The sequence below is a fragment of the Rhinatrema bivittatum genome, chromosome 9 (genome assembly GCF_901001135.1).
Source record: "Rhinatrema bivittatum chromosome 9, aRhiBiv1.1, whole genome shotgun sequence".
In the NCBI taxonomy this organism is placed as follows: domain Eukaryota; kingdom Metazoa; phylum Chordata; class Amphibia; order Gymnophiona; family Rhinatrematidae; genus Rhinatrema; species Rhinatrema bivittatum.
The window spans coordinates 26,411,446-26,430,983 of record NC_042623.1 but is presented as its reverse complement, the minus strand read 5'-3'; the positions used below and the strand labels follow the sequence as shown (position 1 = coordinate 26,430,983).

General features: G+C 46.6%; 1 protein-coding gene across 10 annotated transcripts in view; it reads right to left on the bottom strand.

Moving 5' to 3' along the window:
- LOC115098699 (protein NLRC3-like) overlaps positions 1-19,538 on the bottom strand; it is a 157,216-nt gene that overhangs the window by 49,309 nt on the left and 88,369 nt on the right. For 9 of the 10 annotated variants that reach the window (XM_029615513.1, XM_029615512.1, XM_029615517.1 and 6 more), the window contains 2 exons: positions 3,408-3,539; positions 3,284-3,319 (listed from right to left, as the gene is read on the bottom strand). In XM_029615513.1, coding sequence (XP_029471373.1) covers positions 3,284-3,319; positions 3,408-3,539 — 168 coding nt within the window. Of the gene's footprint in view, positions 1-3,283; positions 3,320-3,407; positions 3,540-10,300; positions 10,355-19,538 lie in introns of those variants that run through there. The other variant, XM_029615520.1, reaches the window with a different exon arrangement.

Here is a 19,538-nt window from a genome sequence, read left to right as displayed (position 1 = left end):
AGAGTTTCTGAAGCTTCGCCAGAATTCTCCGTTGACCGGGATGTCCAGCCAATTTAGAGTCGTGAGCCCATGATAGCAAGGACTGTAAGAACTCATACAGGTATTGCATGATGTAAAATTGATGCTGATGTATTTTCACATTCAGCATACCTGCTTGGAATGCTCTTTTACCGAAGTCGTCCAAATACTTACAGTCCCAGCTTGGAGGGAGGGTATTCAAATAGAGGTGGGTCTTCATGGCCGATTCAACCACCACTGAGGCATGTTGTCTCGATGTTAAGATGAGCGCCCACCTTTTCAATAAACTTCGAATAGGACAGGTCCTCTGGTGGTGAGGACAGGTGTTCCTCTGGCAGGTCAGACGGGAACCCCTGTGAGGAATTTGGTGATGTTGGGGGTGAGACCTGTGGAATAATGTCCGGGTGTGGAGAGAACTGAGGGGCTGGGTTCCTAGACTGTTGTTCCAGGCTGCTCTCCCTCAGTTGTGGAGAAGGTAATTTTCCCTGGGGCAAGGTGTCCCATGGAGGAGGGCTAGGCGGGCTGCCCTTCTGTTCCTTAAAAGAGGTGAAGAAATGTGATAGTATTTGAGAAATCTGAGACGCAGCCTGTGAGGCCGGGTCTCCCCAGCCAGAGTGGGAAGCCACTCTTCTCTGAACTGGATCTGCTGGAGGCAAAGCAGCTATCAAGATGTCAGTCAGGCCCCCTTGGGTGGTGCTCCATCTGTTCTGTCTTGGAAGACTTAATGTGTCTCTTAGAGGGGTTTTTGCAGCTGCGGAGAAGACCTCTTTCTTTTGGATATTGATGACAAATCTGAGTAAACCCATCCCGATGATTCAGAGGAGCCGGTGGACATTTGTTTGGAATTCGGTTCAACATGTGAAAGGCCAAGCTCAGTCATCTCCTTTCAGGTTGTGTTCACCCCAGGGTCCACTGCTGGACTAGGCTTACGAGGGAGCTTCCCCAACGAAGAAATCAGCTCTGAATGTGTCTGATGTGATTTTGGCGCTTTCTGCATCATGGGCTTCGATGCCACCCGCTCCTGCGTCGGTACTTGAATCGAGGGTTTCACCTGTGTCGAGTCGGACAATGCACGTTGTTGGTGGTGCGTCGGGCTGTGACTCATCCTTGCACGGGTGCTTTGGCTTCGACACAAGCGTCGACGGTGCGTCTCATGCATGGTGCTTTGATGTGAGTTGGAGGCAGCTCCTCTCGGGCGCTGTGCTTCCACACAGGCACTGAGCCCTCGGCGCTGGTCACCGCTGACTTATGTGCGGACTTTGACAGCACATCTCCCGATGCCTTTTGCAGCAGCGAGCCGTAGAGGCGCATGGGCATCACGGAGGGGGTTGACCCACCTGGCCCAGCCTTTTCTCCAGTGGTCCCAAGGAGGAGGCCCTCTTGGTTTTCTCCGGGCAATCCGAGCATGGCCCTGGTGACAAATGGGCCGATAAGCACTCTAATGGCAGGGCGTAAGACCCCGAACTCTTTTCCCTCAGGTGGGCAATTTTTGCCACACATTGGTGCTGAGTTCGGAGCGACATCCGCCTGCAGTTCTGGCAGGATAACTGGTCATACTCCGAGCCCAGGCAAAGATGATGATAATTATGTTCGTCCGTGACGGACATAATTTTCTCGCACTGGCAGAATTTGAATCCAGACAGTCTTGGTGGTATGTTGAAGCACTGAAAAGTGCTATTTGTGGCTCAAAGGAAATCTGAATTTGAGGAGAAGGAAGTTCTGCGTGCAGCCTGCAATGTGGAATAAAGACTGAGGAGAAACAGGACGCCACGCGGGAAAGGATGCGCAGCTGCACAGTGCAAAGCTTTGTGATCTATGAGAAGCTCCACCTCGGCCGCCCCAGAGGGACTCCCAGACAGAATGGCTAATTCAACCTGCTTATCTGTGAGAAAAACAATTTCCGAATAGTGGAAGCAAAACTAGTATTAAAATTAAAGAAAACATGGAATAAGTATAGAAATAGAGAATGCTTGGTAGGGGAAAAGTAAAAAGCCAGAGACCATGCAGTATATGTGGTACTGCAGCAGGAAAAGAGAATAGGCCTTGCTGTCATTCATATTCTGTAGTCATTCTCTAAATCAGCATTTCCCAACTGGAGTGCCCCACCACATTCTTCAGTCTGTTTCCCCTACAACAGCTGCCCTGCAGGATATCTTCCTGCCAGCAGGGAAAGTCAGAGAGCAGCACTTATCTACTTCTGTTATCCTCTCTATCAGCTCTCTTCTCCTCTGCATTTGAAACGGCATGGGGGACCCTGTAGACTCAAGTCCTGCTGGCCTCATGCAATTCCAATTACAGCGGGAAATGGGCATAGAAGAAAGAAGCAACACCAGGTAAGTGCTGTTAGAAGAGGTAGTTGAATTTGACAGGAAGCCAGAGGTGCTGGGGGAGAGGAAAGGAAAGAGTAAGTACTGATATCAAGGAGGGGAGAGCGTAGGAGAGAGGTTGATGGAGATTGTATTGGGGAGGTGTGGAAGGAGAGGGTAGAAAAGTGAAGGTGAAGGTGATGGAGATGGTGATAATTCCAGCAGGGTGGAGAGAGAGAGAGAGAGAAGGGAGGGGAAGGTGATAATACCAGTGGGTGAGGGGAGAGAAAAGGAAAGAGTAGGTGATGATGCAGGGGTAGAAGAGAGAAAAGGGAAGAGATGATGTTGATGCCAGGAGGTAGAAAGAAAGGGAAGAGAAGGTGATGATAGGGGAGAGGGGAGAGGGATGGGGGGAGAAGGTAATGATACCAGAAGTGGTGGGGAAGGAGAGCAAAGGGAAGAGAAGGTGATGTTGCCAAGGGTGGTGGGGAGAAGGTGAGGACTGAGTGAAGGGAAAGGGAAGAGAGGGGGGAAAGATGGTGATGTGAGGGGTGAGAGATGGAAGTGGGAAGGGGAAGAGAAAAGGTAATGAGATGGGGGGGGGGGGCGTGAAGGGAAGGTGATAATGCCAGGGGTGGTGGAGAGAAGATGAGGCTTGCAGTGGAATGAAGAGAGAGGGAAGAGAGGGGGAACAGATGGAAATGCGAGAGGTGGAGTGGGAAGGGGGAAGAGAAAAGGATGATGTGGGGAGGGATTGAAGGGAAGGTGATGATGCCAGGGTAAGGGAAAGGGAAGAAAGAAAAAAGAAGGATGATACCAGGAAGATTGGGGATAGAGAAGGTGCTGGTGTGCCATGATGAAGTGAGCCCAATGCCAGGTGTGCCACGACACAAAAAAGGTTTGAGAACCATGCTCTATACTTCTATATTAATGAAAGGAATGAATAATACTGTTCTTACCATTTAAAAAATCAGATTCCAGAAGTTTTACTTCATCTAATTAAAAAGAAAAAAATTAAATGTATCAATATATGGAAAGTAAAACTTAAGTCAAATAAGGGATAATAAACTCTAATGCACAAACCTTTGTCTCTATGATTCATAGGTTTCTTTTTCCATTTGCATATGAACACCGTGGCTGTAATCAGTATCACTAGCACACTTAACAGACAGAGGTGGAATGATTTACTTCTATTTGGTTTGTGAGTTCCAGCAGCTGCAAAGTTATAGAAATACAAAAATAAGATAGAATTAATTCTAAAGATCTCCATAGCAAAAGCAAAAGAACTGTAATTGAATGAGTAAACAAGAGTACAACAACAGCTGCGGTTGATGGACCCAGCTTGGTGGCAGAGCCACGCAGAAAGATCTGAGTTCATGATTTCCTTTCCCTGAGTCAACAGGAGCTGAGGATACTGAGGAGGCAGTGTTCACGGTCCCAGGAGGAGAAGTCTCAGTCATAATTCAATAGTGACACCTATTGGCCAGATTTAGGGCCCAAGACTGTAGGATTCTGGAAGTAGTCCCAGTGCATGGATCCCAGCTAAGGATTGTTGCTATGATGACTGAGGTAGGGAAGTCGGTAGGGAATACAAAATAAGAGGAAAATATCCTGGGGTACTTTTGACTGAGGCTCATGGTAGTAGATCCTATCCCTGGTTCTGGTTCAGCTGGATGCCCAAAGCTATAAAGAAACTGCTAGATCAAAAAAAAAATTAGGAACAATCACATGGCTTGTGGAAGATAACATACTGTCTTTACATAATCAAATTACAAATATATTTCAAAAAGCTGCTTTAGATTTCATCCATCTCACATGGGGAAAACCATTTATTATTTGAAATCTCTTTATTGTCCATGAGAAGAATAGACAGTGGCACAAAACAAAACATTGGTAACAGCCACAGTTAATATAACTAACAAGCCCTGTAAATTATATAGAAACCATTCAAAGAGAAAACTGTTTTTAGTTATGCTCCAATGATATTGTTTCTCCCTTCAGTCCATGCTCTCAAAAATGGTGACACTTTACTAAATTTTTACTTCCTGTCTTCTCTAAGAACATGAGATATACCTTACTGGGTCAGAACAAGTATCTATCAAGCCCAGTATCCTGACTCCAACAGCGACCAATCCAAGTTACACAAGTACCTGGCAAGTACCCAAAAATTAAACAGACAGCAAATGTTGCTTACCTGTAACAGGTGTTCTCACAGGACAGCAAGATGTTAGTCCTCACATATGGGTGACATCACAGGATGGAGCCCTGTACGGAAAACTTTCTGTCAAAGTTTCTATAAAGCTTTGACTGACACTGACACACTGAGTGCACTGAGCATGCTCAGCCTGCAATTATCCCTCTGAACCACAGGTGTCTCCCTCAGTCTTGTCTTATAGCTAAAAGCGCAAGCAAAATTAAAATAAAAGTGAAAACTTATACAGACCCAACTCCGCGGGGTGGCGGGTGGGTTTCGTGAGGACTAACATCCTGCTGTCCTGTGAGAACACCTGTTACAGGTAAGCAATATTTCCTTTCTCACAGGACAAGCAGGATGGTAGCCCTCACATATGGGTGAGTACCGAGTTGAGGATGCCCGAGAGTGCACCAAATGCACCCAAGACACGTGAAAGGCGCAATGACGGGGGTGGAATTTGGAACGGAGGGCATCCTGAAACCCTTAATGGGTGGGTGGAACAATGTTGGGTGGTTAAACCGAAAAGAATAGGAGTAGACGGACTGGCCAAACATGGAGCATGCCGGCTAGTCGTATCTAAGCAATAATGGGCTGCGAAGGTATGGAGAGAGCTCCAGGTTGCAGCCTGATAAATATGTACAAGCAGCACCGGCTGAAGAGAAGCTATTGAGGCTGGGATGGACGCAACAGAGTGTGGTTACATACAGTGTTATAGGGAAATGCCTGCTTGTTGGTAGGAAAAGAGATACAGACCGTCAATTAGGAGGAATAGGTCTGTTTGCCTACTGAAACTCGCAGCTTGACTCTTGCCACAGAAGGAAAGAGTTAGGTGGAATTCCTATGGAGTATAGTACGATCTAGATAGAATGCAAGTGCACTATTACTGTTCAAAGAGTGGAAAAACCCTCTTGCTTTGATGAGAGAGAGGTGTTGGGAAAAATGGGCAGAGTATATTCTGAGTAAGATGAGATGCAACGTCTACCTTAAGAAGGATATGAAGTTGAATACGTAAAACTACTCGGTCACGGAGGAACACAGGGTCGGATGAATATGTAACAAGGTGTGTAACTCACTGCCCCTGTTGGCAGAAGTGATGATTATGAGAGAGAGAATTTCCCATGCCAAACTGTGAAATGAGAGGAATGGAGAGGCTCGAACGGAGAACGTATGAAACTTATAAGCACGAAATATAGGTTCCATTCCGAGACTAGTGAAAACAGAGATGGCTTGATCAGTGGATAATCCATGGTAAGCTGACTCAAAAGGGGTTTACCCTTAATTGGGTATCCCCACTCCGAAACGATACACCAATTGAAATAGCTACACCTCTATGCGGAGGATGTCTGGGGAGCAGAATCCGAGGGAGCAAGAGAAAAGAGTGTAGAAAAAAGAAAGAGTAATACCCTTTTGTATGTGTCATGTGTAAATCATGCCATTTTGGATGGTGGGATTTATGTGTGGAAGGTTTTGTGATGCTACCAGTACCTGAGAACATCAGTGAGTCTACGATTTGTGACTGACTGGTGGGAAGGCGAATTGGTTACTGGTGTGATAGATTGAGAAGTATGGAAAGCATACTGGTCTCGGCCAGGACGTGGGTCTGAGGAACAGTGAATCCCGACCCAGTCCAGCATTGGAAGAGTGCTGGCTATGAGAGGCAACAGAAGAGACACATTTAAGAGGCCCTTGATGGGAATGCATTGGAAACATGTGTAGGGAGTAGAATCTGTGCACCGTATGGTTCGATTCGGACGCAGAGGGCAAGTTCGGTTGACCTCAGCGTTAGAAGATTTTTCCCACTACACATGTAGTCCGAGACCATTCAAGAGGATGGAAACCTACATGGAGAAGGTCTGCTAGTGCTTTCAGGAAATCTCTTAGATAAGTGGCCCAAGGATGCATGGAGTGAGCAAGGGCCAAGGGTAGAGCTGCGCAGCTTCCTTGCAGAGCAGCTAAGAAGTTGTGCGTACTTGTGTGTTGGAAAGCACATTGTCCCTATGCTGACTGTCTGTATGCACAAAGATTTGTTGCAGAGGCAGTATTGGAAGGCATAAGGTATAACTCATGGCTACAAGCTCCAGGAAGTTCATGTGAAACTGTGCCTGGAGTGGAATAGACGCATATTGGGTTGAAAAGATTTTAGGTCAAACTTTACAACCCTGAGTAAATGCAAGCATGAGCAGAATCAGACTAGGTTTTGGTTCTAGATCTGCAATATGGATGAGGGACGAAAGCGATTGAACAGCTTAGACCCACTGAGAATGGAAATTCACTGAATCTAACTCATAGCAGTTTTGGATCTATGAGGAAAGTGCATAGTGAAAAAACCCCATGGCCTGACAATGAAGAATTGAGGGGCTGAGGTTATGAAAAATGTGTGCAGGGACATGTAAGAATTTATTAGAATGTCTGCTCGTATGCTGGACAGGAAGGTTATTGTGACTGTGGTGTCCAGAAGTGTTGTATAAGGGATTTATGGCAGTGATAGTAATCCCAGGTAGTAAACGTATAGTGAGTCATGAAGTTAGAGCTCCTTGCGTGGACTGACTGTGGTTATGCAGCTGTCCATGCAAGGAAAAGCGTGAATGATGTTGCATTCCGTAGAGAAACAGCAGTCACCGACAGTGATTCAATGAAATACCCCAGTTGCCGAAGCTGGTGCAACCGGCAGAGCTTGGGATTATAATATTATTGACTCACCATGAAGCACATAGAAAGATTAGAGGTAATGTACTTACTGCGATATGGAAGCATGGTGATAAGAGATACCATTTTACCTGTGCCTTCTGAAGAAAGTTGGTATTTCTGAGGTCCAGGATGGGTGGAGAGTAACTACTTTCTGTTGAAAAAAGAATAATGTAATTAAAACTCCCCAACCGCCCCCCCCCCCTCGCTTTGTAGCGTCTGGAGGAGTGTACCGGGAACCTTGGTACAAAGTGGGGTGGCCGCTCTGATATCCGGCAAGTTGGGAGACCAGGAGGTGTCCATCTAGAGGGGCTGATGTAATCTGGATATCATGTAATCTCCCACGTGAGTGTGAGCGGTAAAGTCTTACCCGCATTTCTGTGTGCTATACAAAGAGACATCGAGAACTGTCGTCAGGCTTCAAGGTGGACTTGCACTTGAGGTAGTATTTGCAGGATCTCGTGTTTAGCAGATCAGTGAATGCATCTGGAACTTTGGTTCTGAATTAGGAATCAGAAGCCAGAGTATTAATCAGTAGAGAGCACCGTTGCTGAAAATGGAAGGATGTCCTGATGCAATCCCAAAGAAATGATAGAGAGGTTCTCTTGGTATTGTGGCTGGCATAGCGATATGTGACACTAATACCGTTCTTGGAAGGTACATGACCTAGAACTTTTTGAACCATATGGCCCAAATTAGAGAACACATCTCAATGGGAATGCTGCAGAAGCGAGTACTTACCATCTGACGTGGATCGCCGAAGGACGAGCCGGTGAAGATTGCTGGCTCCGTGGATTTCAGGAGTCATCGAGGGGTAGCCTGTCGGATGTAGACGTCCGTCTCAACTCTGATGCCTGGTATGGTGGCACAGGTATAGAGGAGACAGGCTGAGCGTGGCTGGCGCTACCACCAGAATTAGTGGAGGGCCACAATCCCGCACCGATGTCGGTGGGGTACGCCTCGGGAACAGGAAAGCCATCTTTGGCTTGTGAACCCGGCCCTCGTCACAGCGGCTCGATGTCTCATGATGCCAATGCAGAATTCTTTGGAACTCGTTCCGGTGTTTCTGGAGCACCAAGAACTGCCAGCACTGTGCAGAACAGTGGCGATGGCAGTGGTGATGTTGCTCGGCCCGGGCATTCTCCAGCACTGAGAAGGATAGCACCAATGTGCTGGATGGCGTCAGTGGCGGACGGTCATCGTGTCGGTGACGATGCATGCCATGGTGCTCGACCTGGTCTTTCCCCAGCGCCGAGATGGATGCCCTCGCTGCCTTGGATGGTGACTGATGACGGACTGTTAGCATACCTGCACTGCTCCTGGCACTATGTAGTGTCGTAGGCTAATACGGGGCTTTAATAAGAACCCAAAGCATGGAGCACTGTGTTTAGGTGAAGGCATTACGTGGAGGTGCTATGTCGATATTGACGGTGTCAATGACGGCCGAAGCGGCCTCAAGGGTATCGTCAAAAAGATATATGAAAAAAACGTCAATGACCTGGGCAGAGCAATGATGACAGTGACGGAAGCACTGATGGCATCGGCATAGGTATTTATGGAAACGTGGCATCAAATAATCGAAAAAACATCGTTGGCATCGGAAAAATGATACCGGCATCGACAGAGTCAATGACCGCATCGATAGGAACATCTAAGACACCGATGAAAACGACGTGGACGTCAAGGGCATCGATGTATGGAGGCGGGCACCGACTGCATGGGTGGCATGGCCACAGGCATCGATGGCATCGACACTGGCATCAATGGCATCAATGGAATCGACCCAGACATCGATGCCACCGACCTGGGCATCGATGCCACTGATGGAATCGACCCAGACATCGATGCCATTGATCTGGGCATCAAATCCATCGATGGAATTGACCCTGGCATCAATGCCATGGACAATAGTGGAAGTCCCTGTCCCACTAGCGCTAATAACCAAGCAGAGTGTCACAGAGAGACACTTGCAGGCTATGTGTGGCTAACTGAAAACATAGGGAGAGGGAAGGCCGCAGTCGGTTGGCAGGCCAGGGAGGTACAGAAACCGACTGAAAAAACAGGGCATAGTACTCACCGAGCGTCAAATAAATGTAATCGAAGGGAGACCCGTGCAGGGAAAAGTGTTTGTGAAGTAAACGTTTAAGTGTTTCCGTTAGGAAAAAGTGTTAGAATTTCTCACAAAGCTCCTAACCCTTATGCTTACTGCAGAGCGGAAAAAAAAAGACTGAGGGAGACACGTGTGGTTCACAGGGATAACTGCAGGCTGAGCATGTTCAGTGCACTCAGTGTGCCAGTGGTCAGTCAAAGCTTTATAGAAACTTTGACAGAAAAATTTCCGTACAGGGCTCCATCCTGTGATGTCACCCATATGTGAGGACTACCATCCTGCTTGTCCTGTGAGAACCTATGCTACTAATGCCAACAAGAGGTAGCTATTCCCTATTGATTAATAGCAGTTTATGGACTTCTCCAGGAACTTATCCAAACCTTTTTTAAACCCAGGTACACTAGCTGCCTTAACCATATCCTCTGGCAAGGAATTCCAGAACTTAATTGTGCTTTGAGTGAAAAAGAATTTTCTCTGATTCATTTTAAATGTGCTACTTGCTAACTTCATGGAGTGCCCCCTAGTCCTTGTATTATCCAAAAGAGTAAATAACCATTTTACATTTACCCGTTCAAGTAATTTCATGATTTTCTAGACCTCTATCATATCCCCCCCCTCAGCCATCTCCTGAACAGCCCTAACATCTTTAGCTTTACCTCATAGGACAGCCGTTCCATGCCTCTTATTATTTTGGTCACCCTTCTCTGTACTCTCTCCAGAGCAATTATATTTTTTGAGAGATGTGGTGACCAGAATTGCATACAGTATTCAAGATGCGGAGGCATTATGGCATTTTCCATTTTATTCACCATTACCTTCTTAATAATTCCTAGCATTCTGTTTGTTTTGATCGCCACAGCACACTGAGACAATGATTTCAATGTAATATCAACTGACACCCAGATCTTTTTCCTGGATAACAACTCCTAACATGAAACCTAACATCATATAACTATAGCAAGGGTTATTTTTCTCTATATACATCACCTTGCACTTGTCCACATAAAATTTCATCTGCCATTTGGATGCCCAATCTTCCAGTCTCGCATGGTCCTCCTGCAATTTATTACAATCCTCTTGTGATTTAACTACTTTGAATAATTTTGAGTCATCCACAAATTTGATCACCTCACTCATCATACTTCTTTCCAGATCATTTATAAATATATTAAAAAGCACCGGACCAAGTACAGATCCCTGAGGCACTCCACTGTTTACCTTTTTCCCCACTGTGAAAACTGACCATTTAATCTAAAAGCACCGGACCAAGTACAGATCCCTGAGGCACTCCACTGTTTACCTTTTTCCCCACTGTGAAAACTGACCATTTAATCCTACTCTCTGTTTCCTGTCTGTTAACCAACTTTCAATCTACAAAAGGACATCACCTCCTATCCCATGACACTTTAGCTTTCTTTTTAGTTTTATTGGGCTGATAATTTGTGCTTCCAGTTTTCACATTGTTGTGACCGTCGCTGCCCGATGTCTCCACTCCGCCCACCTTACTGCATTGGCAACTTCCTCCGGGGTTGATGGCAGGCTGGCTGCCGCAGTGTCTTCGGCCATTCTCGTCCGGCGTCCCCGGACCGGCCCCACGATGCAATCCGCCTTGTTGACCTGATGCCTAGGGGCGCGCATGCGGCCACGCCTCAAGTACCAGAAGTGGCACGAAGCTCAGGAGGGGGTCCCCCGGAGATGACTTCATCCACTTCAGATATTTAAAAGTCTCTGAATTGATGACAACTCGAGTTAGTAAGGATATGGATAAGGATAAGGATATTGATTCATTCTTTCTATGCTACTCTGCATCCTCGGACTAACCAGGAGTACCTGCTCCTCGGGGGCCTCGCTGTCTCTTACTTTGTAGATTGCAGTCTGGAACCGGTACTCACTCCTCGAGGGCCCTCGTTCCCGGACTTCTTCGGAATTCACTTCTGCCTGGAAGTCATCGCTGCCTACTACACCTGTGAGATACCATAGCTCTCTCAGAGCTTTCCCTGGAACCAGATACTCACTCCTCGAGAACCTACTTCATTCCAGCTCCTGGGCTTCTATGAGACATTGTGTGAGTGTTACCATCAGGTTCTGTCCATGAATTCTGCATACCCTGCCTACTCACTATATTTCAGTTTCTCTACAGCTCAGCCTCCAGGGACCGCTGTTCCAGTATCTGAGGGACTACAGCCCAGCCGGGCATTCCAGCTCACTACTGCCACTTCTGGTGGTTCAGTATACTGTCTAATAAAAGAACTAGTGTGTGTCTGTCTCCTAACTCTGAGCCTGACCGGTAGTACCTCTCGGGATCTTCCCCCGGGGGCGTGGTCATCTGCCACCGGTCCAAGGATCCACCCACAACTCTCCTAAATAACAACAGATTGCTAACTCCGTGGATCCGGCACAACTCAATGCCTTGCAGGCCATACTGGGCCTGGCCCAGCGCACTGTGGAGCAGGAAGACGCCTTGGAGAAACTTACTGCAGCATTTCATCAGCTACACACACAGAAGGTTCAAGGCACAGCCTCCAACCAAGAAAGTCAGTTACCGGAGGTAACTTTGAAGACTGCTGTACCACTGGCGGCTCCTATCCGCTTTTCCGGAGAAATCCAGAAGACCCGGGGCTTTTTGAACCAGTGCTGCATGCACTTTGCCTTACAGCCGTCTCTATTTCCTAGAGCTCTCTCCAAGACTACCTATATCCTTTCATACCTGGATGGTAGAGCCCTGTCTTGGGCATCCACCTTGTGGGAACGCAAGGACTCTATTTTGCAGGACATAGAAGGATTTATGGACTTCTTTAAATCCGTTTTTGATGACCCTGCTCGAACTTCTGTAGCCGGTTCTGCTTTAGTGGATTTGAAGCAAGGCAACAGATCATTGGCTGAATTTGCTATAGAGTTCAAAACTCTTGCGGCAGAACTTCACTGGAACCCCCAAATGTCTCAAGACTCTTTTGCAGAGGCCTGGATAACCGTTTAAAGGACGAGCTGGCTGCTCGCCAAACACCTGACTCGCTGGACGAATTAGTAGCCTTGGCCACTCGGATTGATCACCGACTCCGGGACAAGGTGAAGGAACTCCGGCCTAGGGTGTTACCCGGTTGAAACAGGCCAGTGCTGCTTCTACACCTCGGATGGTTCCAATAATCCCTGCTGTTGATACAGATGAACCTATGCAACTTGGGCATGGATGCTTGACTTCAAAGGAGAGAAGATTTCGGAAGAAGAGCGGCCTTTGCATGTACCGTGGTCAGCCTGGCCACGATGTTTCTACATATTCTATTCGTCCGGGAAACGGACGGGCCTAAGTCCTGCAGGAGGACTGTTCTTAGGCCATACCGCGACATCTCCTCCGCTCCCTCTCCCAGTCTCCCTGACCTATGGACTGCTCACGTTTCAGACTCCTGCCCTGGTGGACTCAGGGGCAGGAGGCAACTTCATTCTCAGATGTCTAGTGGAAGACCTGAGGAGTCTCCTCATCAAATTAGAAGATCCACTATTGTGCTACAACTTGAAGTGGGCTTTGGACGCTCCCCAACTTCGCCACTTCCACTGAAGATCTCAGTGAAGTCCCCAGCAGCTCATCCATCGCTGCTGATATCTACAACAACATACTCAGCGAATTTTCTTCCAAGAGTCAAGATCCACCTGTCATCTATGCAGAAGATGACTTAGAATACAAAGTCAAAGAGATTCTGGATGTTCGAAGAGAGGCAAAACTTTCGAATACCTTCTAAAGTGGGAAGGTTTCGGCCCCGAAGAAAATTCTTGGGAGCTTCAGGCCAATATCCTGGACAAAGTGATGCTTCGTCAGTTCCATCTTGCGCATCCTTCAAAACCTAAACCTGGTACCCGAAGAGATCGCCCTTTGAAGGGGGGTACTGTTGTGACCATCGCTGCCCGACGTCTCCACTCCACCCACCTTACCGCATTAGCGACTCCCTCCGGGGTTGATGGAAGGCTGGCTGCCGCGGCATCTTCGGCCATCCTCGTCCGGTGTACCCGGACCAGCCCGACACTGCAATCTGCCTTGTTGACCTGATGCCTAGGGGCGTCCCCCGGAGAAGACGTCATCCGCTTCAGATATTTAAAGGTCTCTGAATTGCTGACAACTCGAGTTAGCAAGAATATGGATATCGATTCGTTCTATCTACTCTACTCTGCCTCCTTGGACTAACCAGGGGTATCCGCTCCTCGGGGGCCTCGCTCTCTCTTACTTTGTAGATTGCAATCTGGAACTGGTACTCGCTCCTCGAGGGCCCTCGTTCCCGGACTTCTTCGGGATTCACTTCTGCCTGGAAGTCATCGCTGCCTACTACATCTGTGAGTTACCATCGCTCTCTCAGAGCTTTTCCTGGAACCAGGTACTCGCTCGAGGGCCTACTTCATTCCAGCTCCTGGGCTTCTATGAGACATTGTGTGAGTGTTACTATCAGGTTCTGTCAATGAACTCTGCATACTCTGCCTACTCACTATATTTCAGTTTCTCTACAGCTCAGCCTCCAGGGATCGCTGTTCCAGTATCTGAGGGACTACAGCCAGCCGGGCATTCCAGCTCACTACTGCTACCTCTGGTGGTTCAGTATACTGTCTAATAAAAGAACTAGTGTGTGTCTGTCTCCTAACTCTGAGCCTGACCGGTGGTCCCTCTCGGGATCTTCCCCCGGGGGCATGGTCATCTGCCACCGGTCCAAGGATCCACCCACAACTCCCCTAAATAATAACACACATTTAACTTACAAAACTCTGGTTAAAAAAAAAAATGGAATTGTACTTATTAGATAACATTAAAAAAATATCACTGCCGGAAAACTGTCTCAATCCTCCTTGCCTAACTAGGACCCGCCACTGCGCTGCTCCTCAACTGTACAAGTATGCTGTTTCCCACTGGGGCCTTGTCAACTGCTGCTATGCAGCTTTTCCTTTCACAGCCTAAAACCATGTTAAAATTGTGTTAATCTGCAATTTTACTGCATGTGTCAGCAGCACAGCTAACTCACTGTTCTCTGCTGGACGCAAAACCTTTAGTGAACCATAGTTAAAAAAAACGCTGCTAGCATGTGCAATTTTAATGCAAATGTTTAACACAGGCAATGTTAAAGATAGATGCATTACATTTAAATGAGCGCATTTTTATCACCTCATTAAATATTTAGGGCCAGATTTTAGTAGCTATGCCCGATTTTATAACACGTGTGCGCAGTTGCGCGCATGTTATAAAATCCGGGTTCGGCGCGCGCAAGGGGGTGCACACTTGTGCACCTTGCGCGTGCCGAGCCCTAGGGGAGCCCCGATGGCTTTCCCCGTTCCCTCCTATTTCGGAGCGGCCTCAGAAGGAACTTTCCTTCCGCCCTCCCCCTATCTAACCCGCCCCCCAGCCCTACCTAAATCCCCCCGCCCCCCACCTTTATTTATTTATTTTTATTTACGACTGCCTCTGGGCAGGTGTAAGTGGCACGCACCGACCAAGTGCCGGCACATGATTCCCCGGGCCCAGCAGCAGTGGAGAGGCCTCTGGCCATGCCCACGTCCCACCCATTTTTTCAAGCCCCAGGACTTACACATGTCCCGGTGCTTGCGTGCGTCGCCAGGCCTATACAAAATAGGCTTGGTGCGCACAGGAGCAGGTTTTCGGGGTTACACGCGTAATATACGTGCGCAACCCTTTTCAAATCCGCCCCTTAATGCAGAAGTCCATGTTAATGGTTATATAATCATGTTAGCATTAATGTGAGTGCATTAATGCTGATTTAACACATATTAGTACATGCATCAGTACTTGCGCACTTTGGCCCTTAAAATAGTTACAAAAAATAAATACAGAAATCTATAAATTCTAAACACCTAAAAACAGGAAGCCCTAGTTATTTATATATTTAGTTAGAATTTTTTATACCGCTTTCCTGAAAATGCTGTTCAAAGCAGTGTACAAGAGCAAACAGTATGAATGAAGTATGCCAACATAAGTAAACAAACCACTTCCAATCTTTATTTTTACCCACAAACTAAGAACTAATGAAGCAATAAGGCAAGCGTGCCCTCCTACAATAAGTCAGCCTTAAGACCAGAGCAAATAATAATAATAAAAAAAAGAAAACCTTTAAGAGATGTTTTGCTGCTGTAGCTTCAGAAAGGTTGATAAACGAGCCTTTTTTCATTCCTGCATCCTCAGGCTTTCGTCTGCATGTAACACTTCCTTTCCCTAGCGCCATTCAATTGTATCATTCAGCAGTCGCCTTCAATCAGCCTGCAGTGCAATCTACCAGGAGAACACTTCAAATATGTCATCTTCTGAGCTTCTAATTCTCTTTCACAGATCCGACACTTTGCAGGTAACTAATATGGGTAGCCAGGACAGACTCATCTCCCAGCACCCACCCTCTCACAATCAATAACAAACAAAGACTTAGACCAGAGCTTTCCAAACTGTGTGTCGGGGCACATTAGTGTGTCGCCTGAGGTGTGCAGGTGTGTCGCGCGAACGTAGCACATTAAAACCTGGTCCACATAGCCACTCCTCTCCAGGTCACGTGCAGGTGATGGCACGTGATGCCGCGCCATCAAATCCGACGCAAGTTTGGGGTTTTTTTTTACTAGCAATTCGCTTTTTTTTTTCAGTTCGCGGGTTGCTTATTATTGGGCGATTTTTGCTGTCAATCACGTTTTTTTGGGCTTGGTGGGTAGGACTTTAGACCAGCTGTCCCTGTCATTGGCTGCTGCTGCTGATGAGTATTGCAAGCAACAGTGTCTGGTGATCATGGAAGGTGTTATGCACCACGGCAGGCTTGAACCCTGAAGGGAGTGAAGCACTGAACTGGCAACAATCAAAAAGAAGAGGTACATGAGTGTGGGGGCCAGACATGTGCTGGGGGGGGGGGGGGGGGGGAGATATGAGTGTGTGGGGGACAGAAACGTACTTGGGGGGGGGAGAGAGATGAGTGTGTAGGGGACAGAAATGCTTGGGGAGTAGAAAGATGAGTGTGTGGGGGACAGACATTGTTACTCCTAAATTATAACAATAACATTAATCTTGGAAAATTATATATTTTTAATATAAATGAAAGGTTTTCATGAGATAGGTTGTGTTGTGAAACATTTTATTTATGTATATATTTAAGGAAACATACATACATTGTCAAAATATGTTTCGTTTGTTTAACCTTTAACCTCTGGTTTGCTAGTAGACTGAATTACTGTGTCCCGAAATTATGTTTGTCTAAAAAGTGTGTCACCAACATGAAAAGTTTGGAAAGCTCTGACTTAGACAATAAGTGGGGATCAAACAGGCCACAGCTTTATTGTACAACAATCAGATGCCCTAGCCAAGAATTTACATAGGCCTTCCTTTGCACCCGCCAGCAAGGTGCGCAGATCCAGGCCATCCCAACTCTGAACCATTAACATAGAAATATACACACTCACGACCCCCGCCACCATCCAGCAAGGGGTCGTGACAACCAGCTCCCACCACTCTCCAGCAAGGAGCCTCCGGGACAACTGCACCCAATTGTCCTGCCGTAATTCCGACCTGACACCTGTCAGGTCATTTCACTGTTAAGCACCACATTGCACCTCTATCAGCTCAGGCAACCTGCCGCCCCCCCCCCCCCCCCCAGCTGCGACACCACCTCCTCTAATGAACAAGAATTAACATAACCAAGGAATGTGAGAGTGGGTGGGTGGGAAGCATGGTCAGGGAGCAACAGCAGGCGAAAAGGGGGCTGCCAAGACTCCAGGATAATCAAATCGGCAAGAATCCAGCTGATTGGCTATCCTGACCCTGGGGGAACCAATGGGTTCCCAGTCTGCCCCAAGGATTGGATTTGTCCTCAAGTACAGCGGCCAATGAGTAAGCACGCCGGCATGGGCATCTGTACGTGGCGGCCCACGCCCCTCCCTCCGGGGGTGCCCTTCTCTTCTTTTACTACTTGATAGTTAAACAATGTTATGCCATTTTGAAGATTCTTCCCCTTTTCTTTTTTTACTTAGTAGCTCCTCTAGAACAGGACCATGCTGGAGAAAACATGTGAATGAACTTCTCCATAGATTATCCAACTATGAATTGTATTATCAGAAAATGTTGCCAAGTGATATGGACAAAATATAAAGACAGAATTACTCCATCCCATAATGATGCAATGGGCCATATGACTCTGTAGATGATTTTTTTTTTTCCCCCTTTAGCCAATGTAGAAATTGCAACCTGACCAGCAATGGGGAGGCATGAAAGTGTGTACTGCCTTATTAAAAACAAAGATGAAGTTCCAAAGGTGGCAGTAACGCTGGGCAAGGGCTTTGTGTCACACAAGTTTAGACCAGAAAAATGTAAAACTGCATTTTACTGAAACGAAGTGTATAACTGTATCACAAGGCATACAGCCAATCCCTTCACCTCTTCAACAATACAACTTCCTTCTCCTGTGGGACAGAGCCAGATTTAAGCAGAGGCCATGTAGGCACAGATCCAACAACTAAAAAGACGAATTATGAAGGCGCCCACAAACTGGGATTCCTGCAGTTCTTTGATTTCTAGGCATAAAACCCCTCATCCCGGTCCTTTCCATACTATTTAATGAGACCATGGTGCAGGATATGCTTTAAGAGCCAAGAGAAATGGGGTGAAAACATTTCCATTTCTAAAAATCATTACGTAAAATTTAACAACAATGAATGGATGCCAATGCAATATTAGGCACGCTTGGCAATTTCAAAGTTGTAATTAATGTTTTTCAAATGATTATTCCTAGAAAGTGTGCGAGTATATTTGTTTTTTATTGATTAGTAAAAAAGCTCAAAATTCACCTAACTGGCTATGCAAGTCAAATCAAAACCAAAACCAACTTTCTTATTGCCACTCAGACTGCAAGTGAAAGCAAAACCAAAACTAAACCATTTTTGTTTCACTTCCGGCACAGCAAACACACAGAACAGAGTCTCATTCCTTTTCCCAAGTTACAGAAGTTGAAAGCATTTATATAAGACCGGTCAGCTTTTTAGCACTTTTGGTTTGAAGTAGCCCTATTAATGCCCGCTCAAAAAAAATGTGTGTGGCATCATTATTGTGAAGGTTAATCCACTTAAGGAAAGTACTTAAAAGATGTAAAACATTTCAGGCAAGAGTATGCTAGCAATGCAACAAGAATAATGAAACATTTAATAAAACGCAGAACCTGTCCCGAAAGAGGATTTGCCTTTTACAGAAGGCTAATACAAGAAAGTTGTAGAAAAATATCTGAGAAAGTACTGCTTCAGGAGCCCTATATAAGTAAACTAATTAATAGACACTAGCATTAATATTGTTTTAAAACTGTGATCTTCCACATTTTCAGACTCAAGACCCAGCTTTAGCCTGAATTTGCATTATAGTAGGTCCCACTCTTTACCAGTTATGTGTACGCAGTAGTGCCATTGGTGCAACCCACCTTAGGCTGTATGGGCTTCTAATATAGTTGCTTATTATCTAATATTAAATCAAATAACATGCGTCACAAGTTCATTTAAGGGGAGCAGAACACTTACACTTTCTTGAGGTTGAGACTAATAGGTTTTTTTTTGTAACAACATCAAATAAACAATGGTTTTATATACAGTAGATATTACGTTTCTAGTTTAAATCACTCTTGTTACAAAATTATGAAACAGACCTTACATCTAGGCCAAAGTTAGCCTGCATGTGTCAAACACATTGCCAACTAATCAATCTATGCTAAGGAAAGGAGGGCAGGAAAAAGGTCTCTGGATCTCTCAATCTTTGCTGCAGTCGGATCATTCTTCTGTAAAATCAAGGTCCTATTTCAGCATGGAGGGTAGCCAGCTGTTGTGTCCGTCAGTTCCCGACACCCTCTCTCCGCCCTCCTTACCTCTTTGGCGCCTCCCTCTTCGCCCACGGGAAGATTGGCTGCCGCAGCGTCCTTCTGCCGAAGTCCTCCGGCATCCCCAGCCCGGCTAGATGCTGCAACCCGCCATGTTCCTGGAGGTCTAGGGGCGCACGCGCGGCCCCGACTGAAGTACCGGCGATGGCGTGAACCTCAGGGGCGTCCCCCTGAGATGACGTCACCCGCGATGGATATATAAGGTCTTAGAATTTGCTAACACACTGAGTTAGCAAGGAATGGAACAGACTCACTTCGGATTCCAAGCTACTCTGCCTCCTCGGACTTACCAGGGGTTACCCGCTCCTTGGGGGCCTCGTTCTCTCCTTTGTTTTTCAGGTGACAGTCTGGAACCG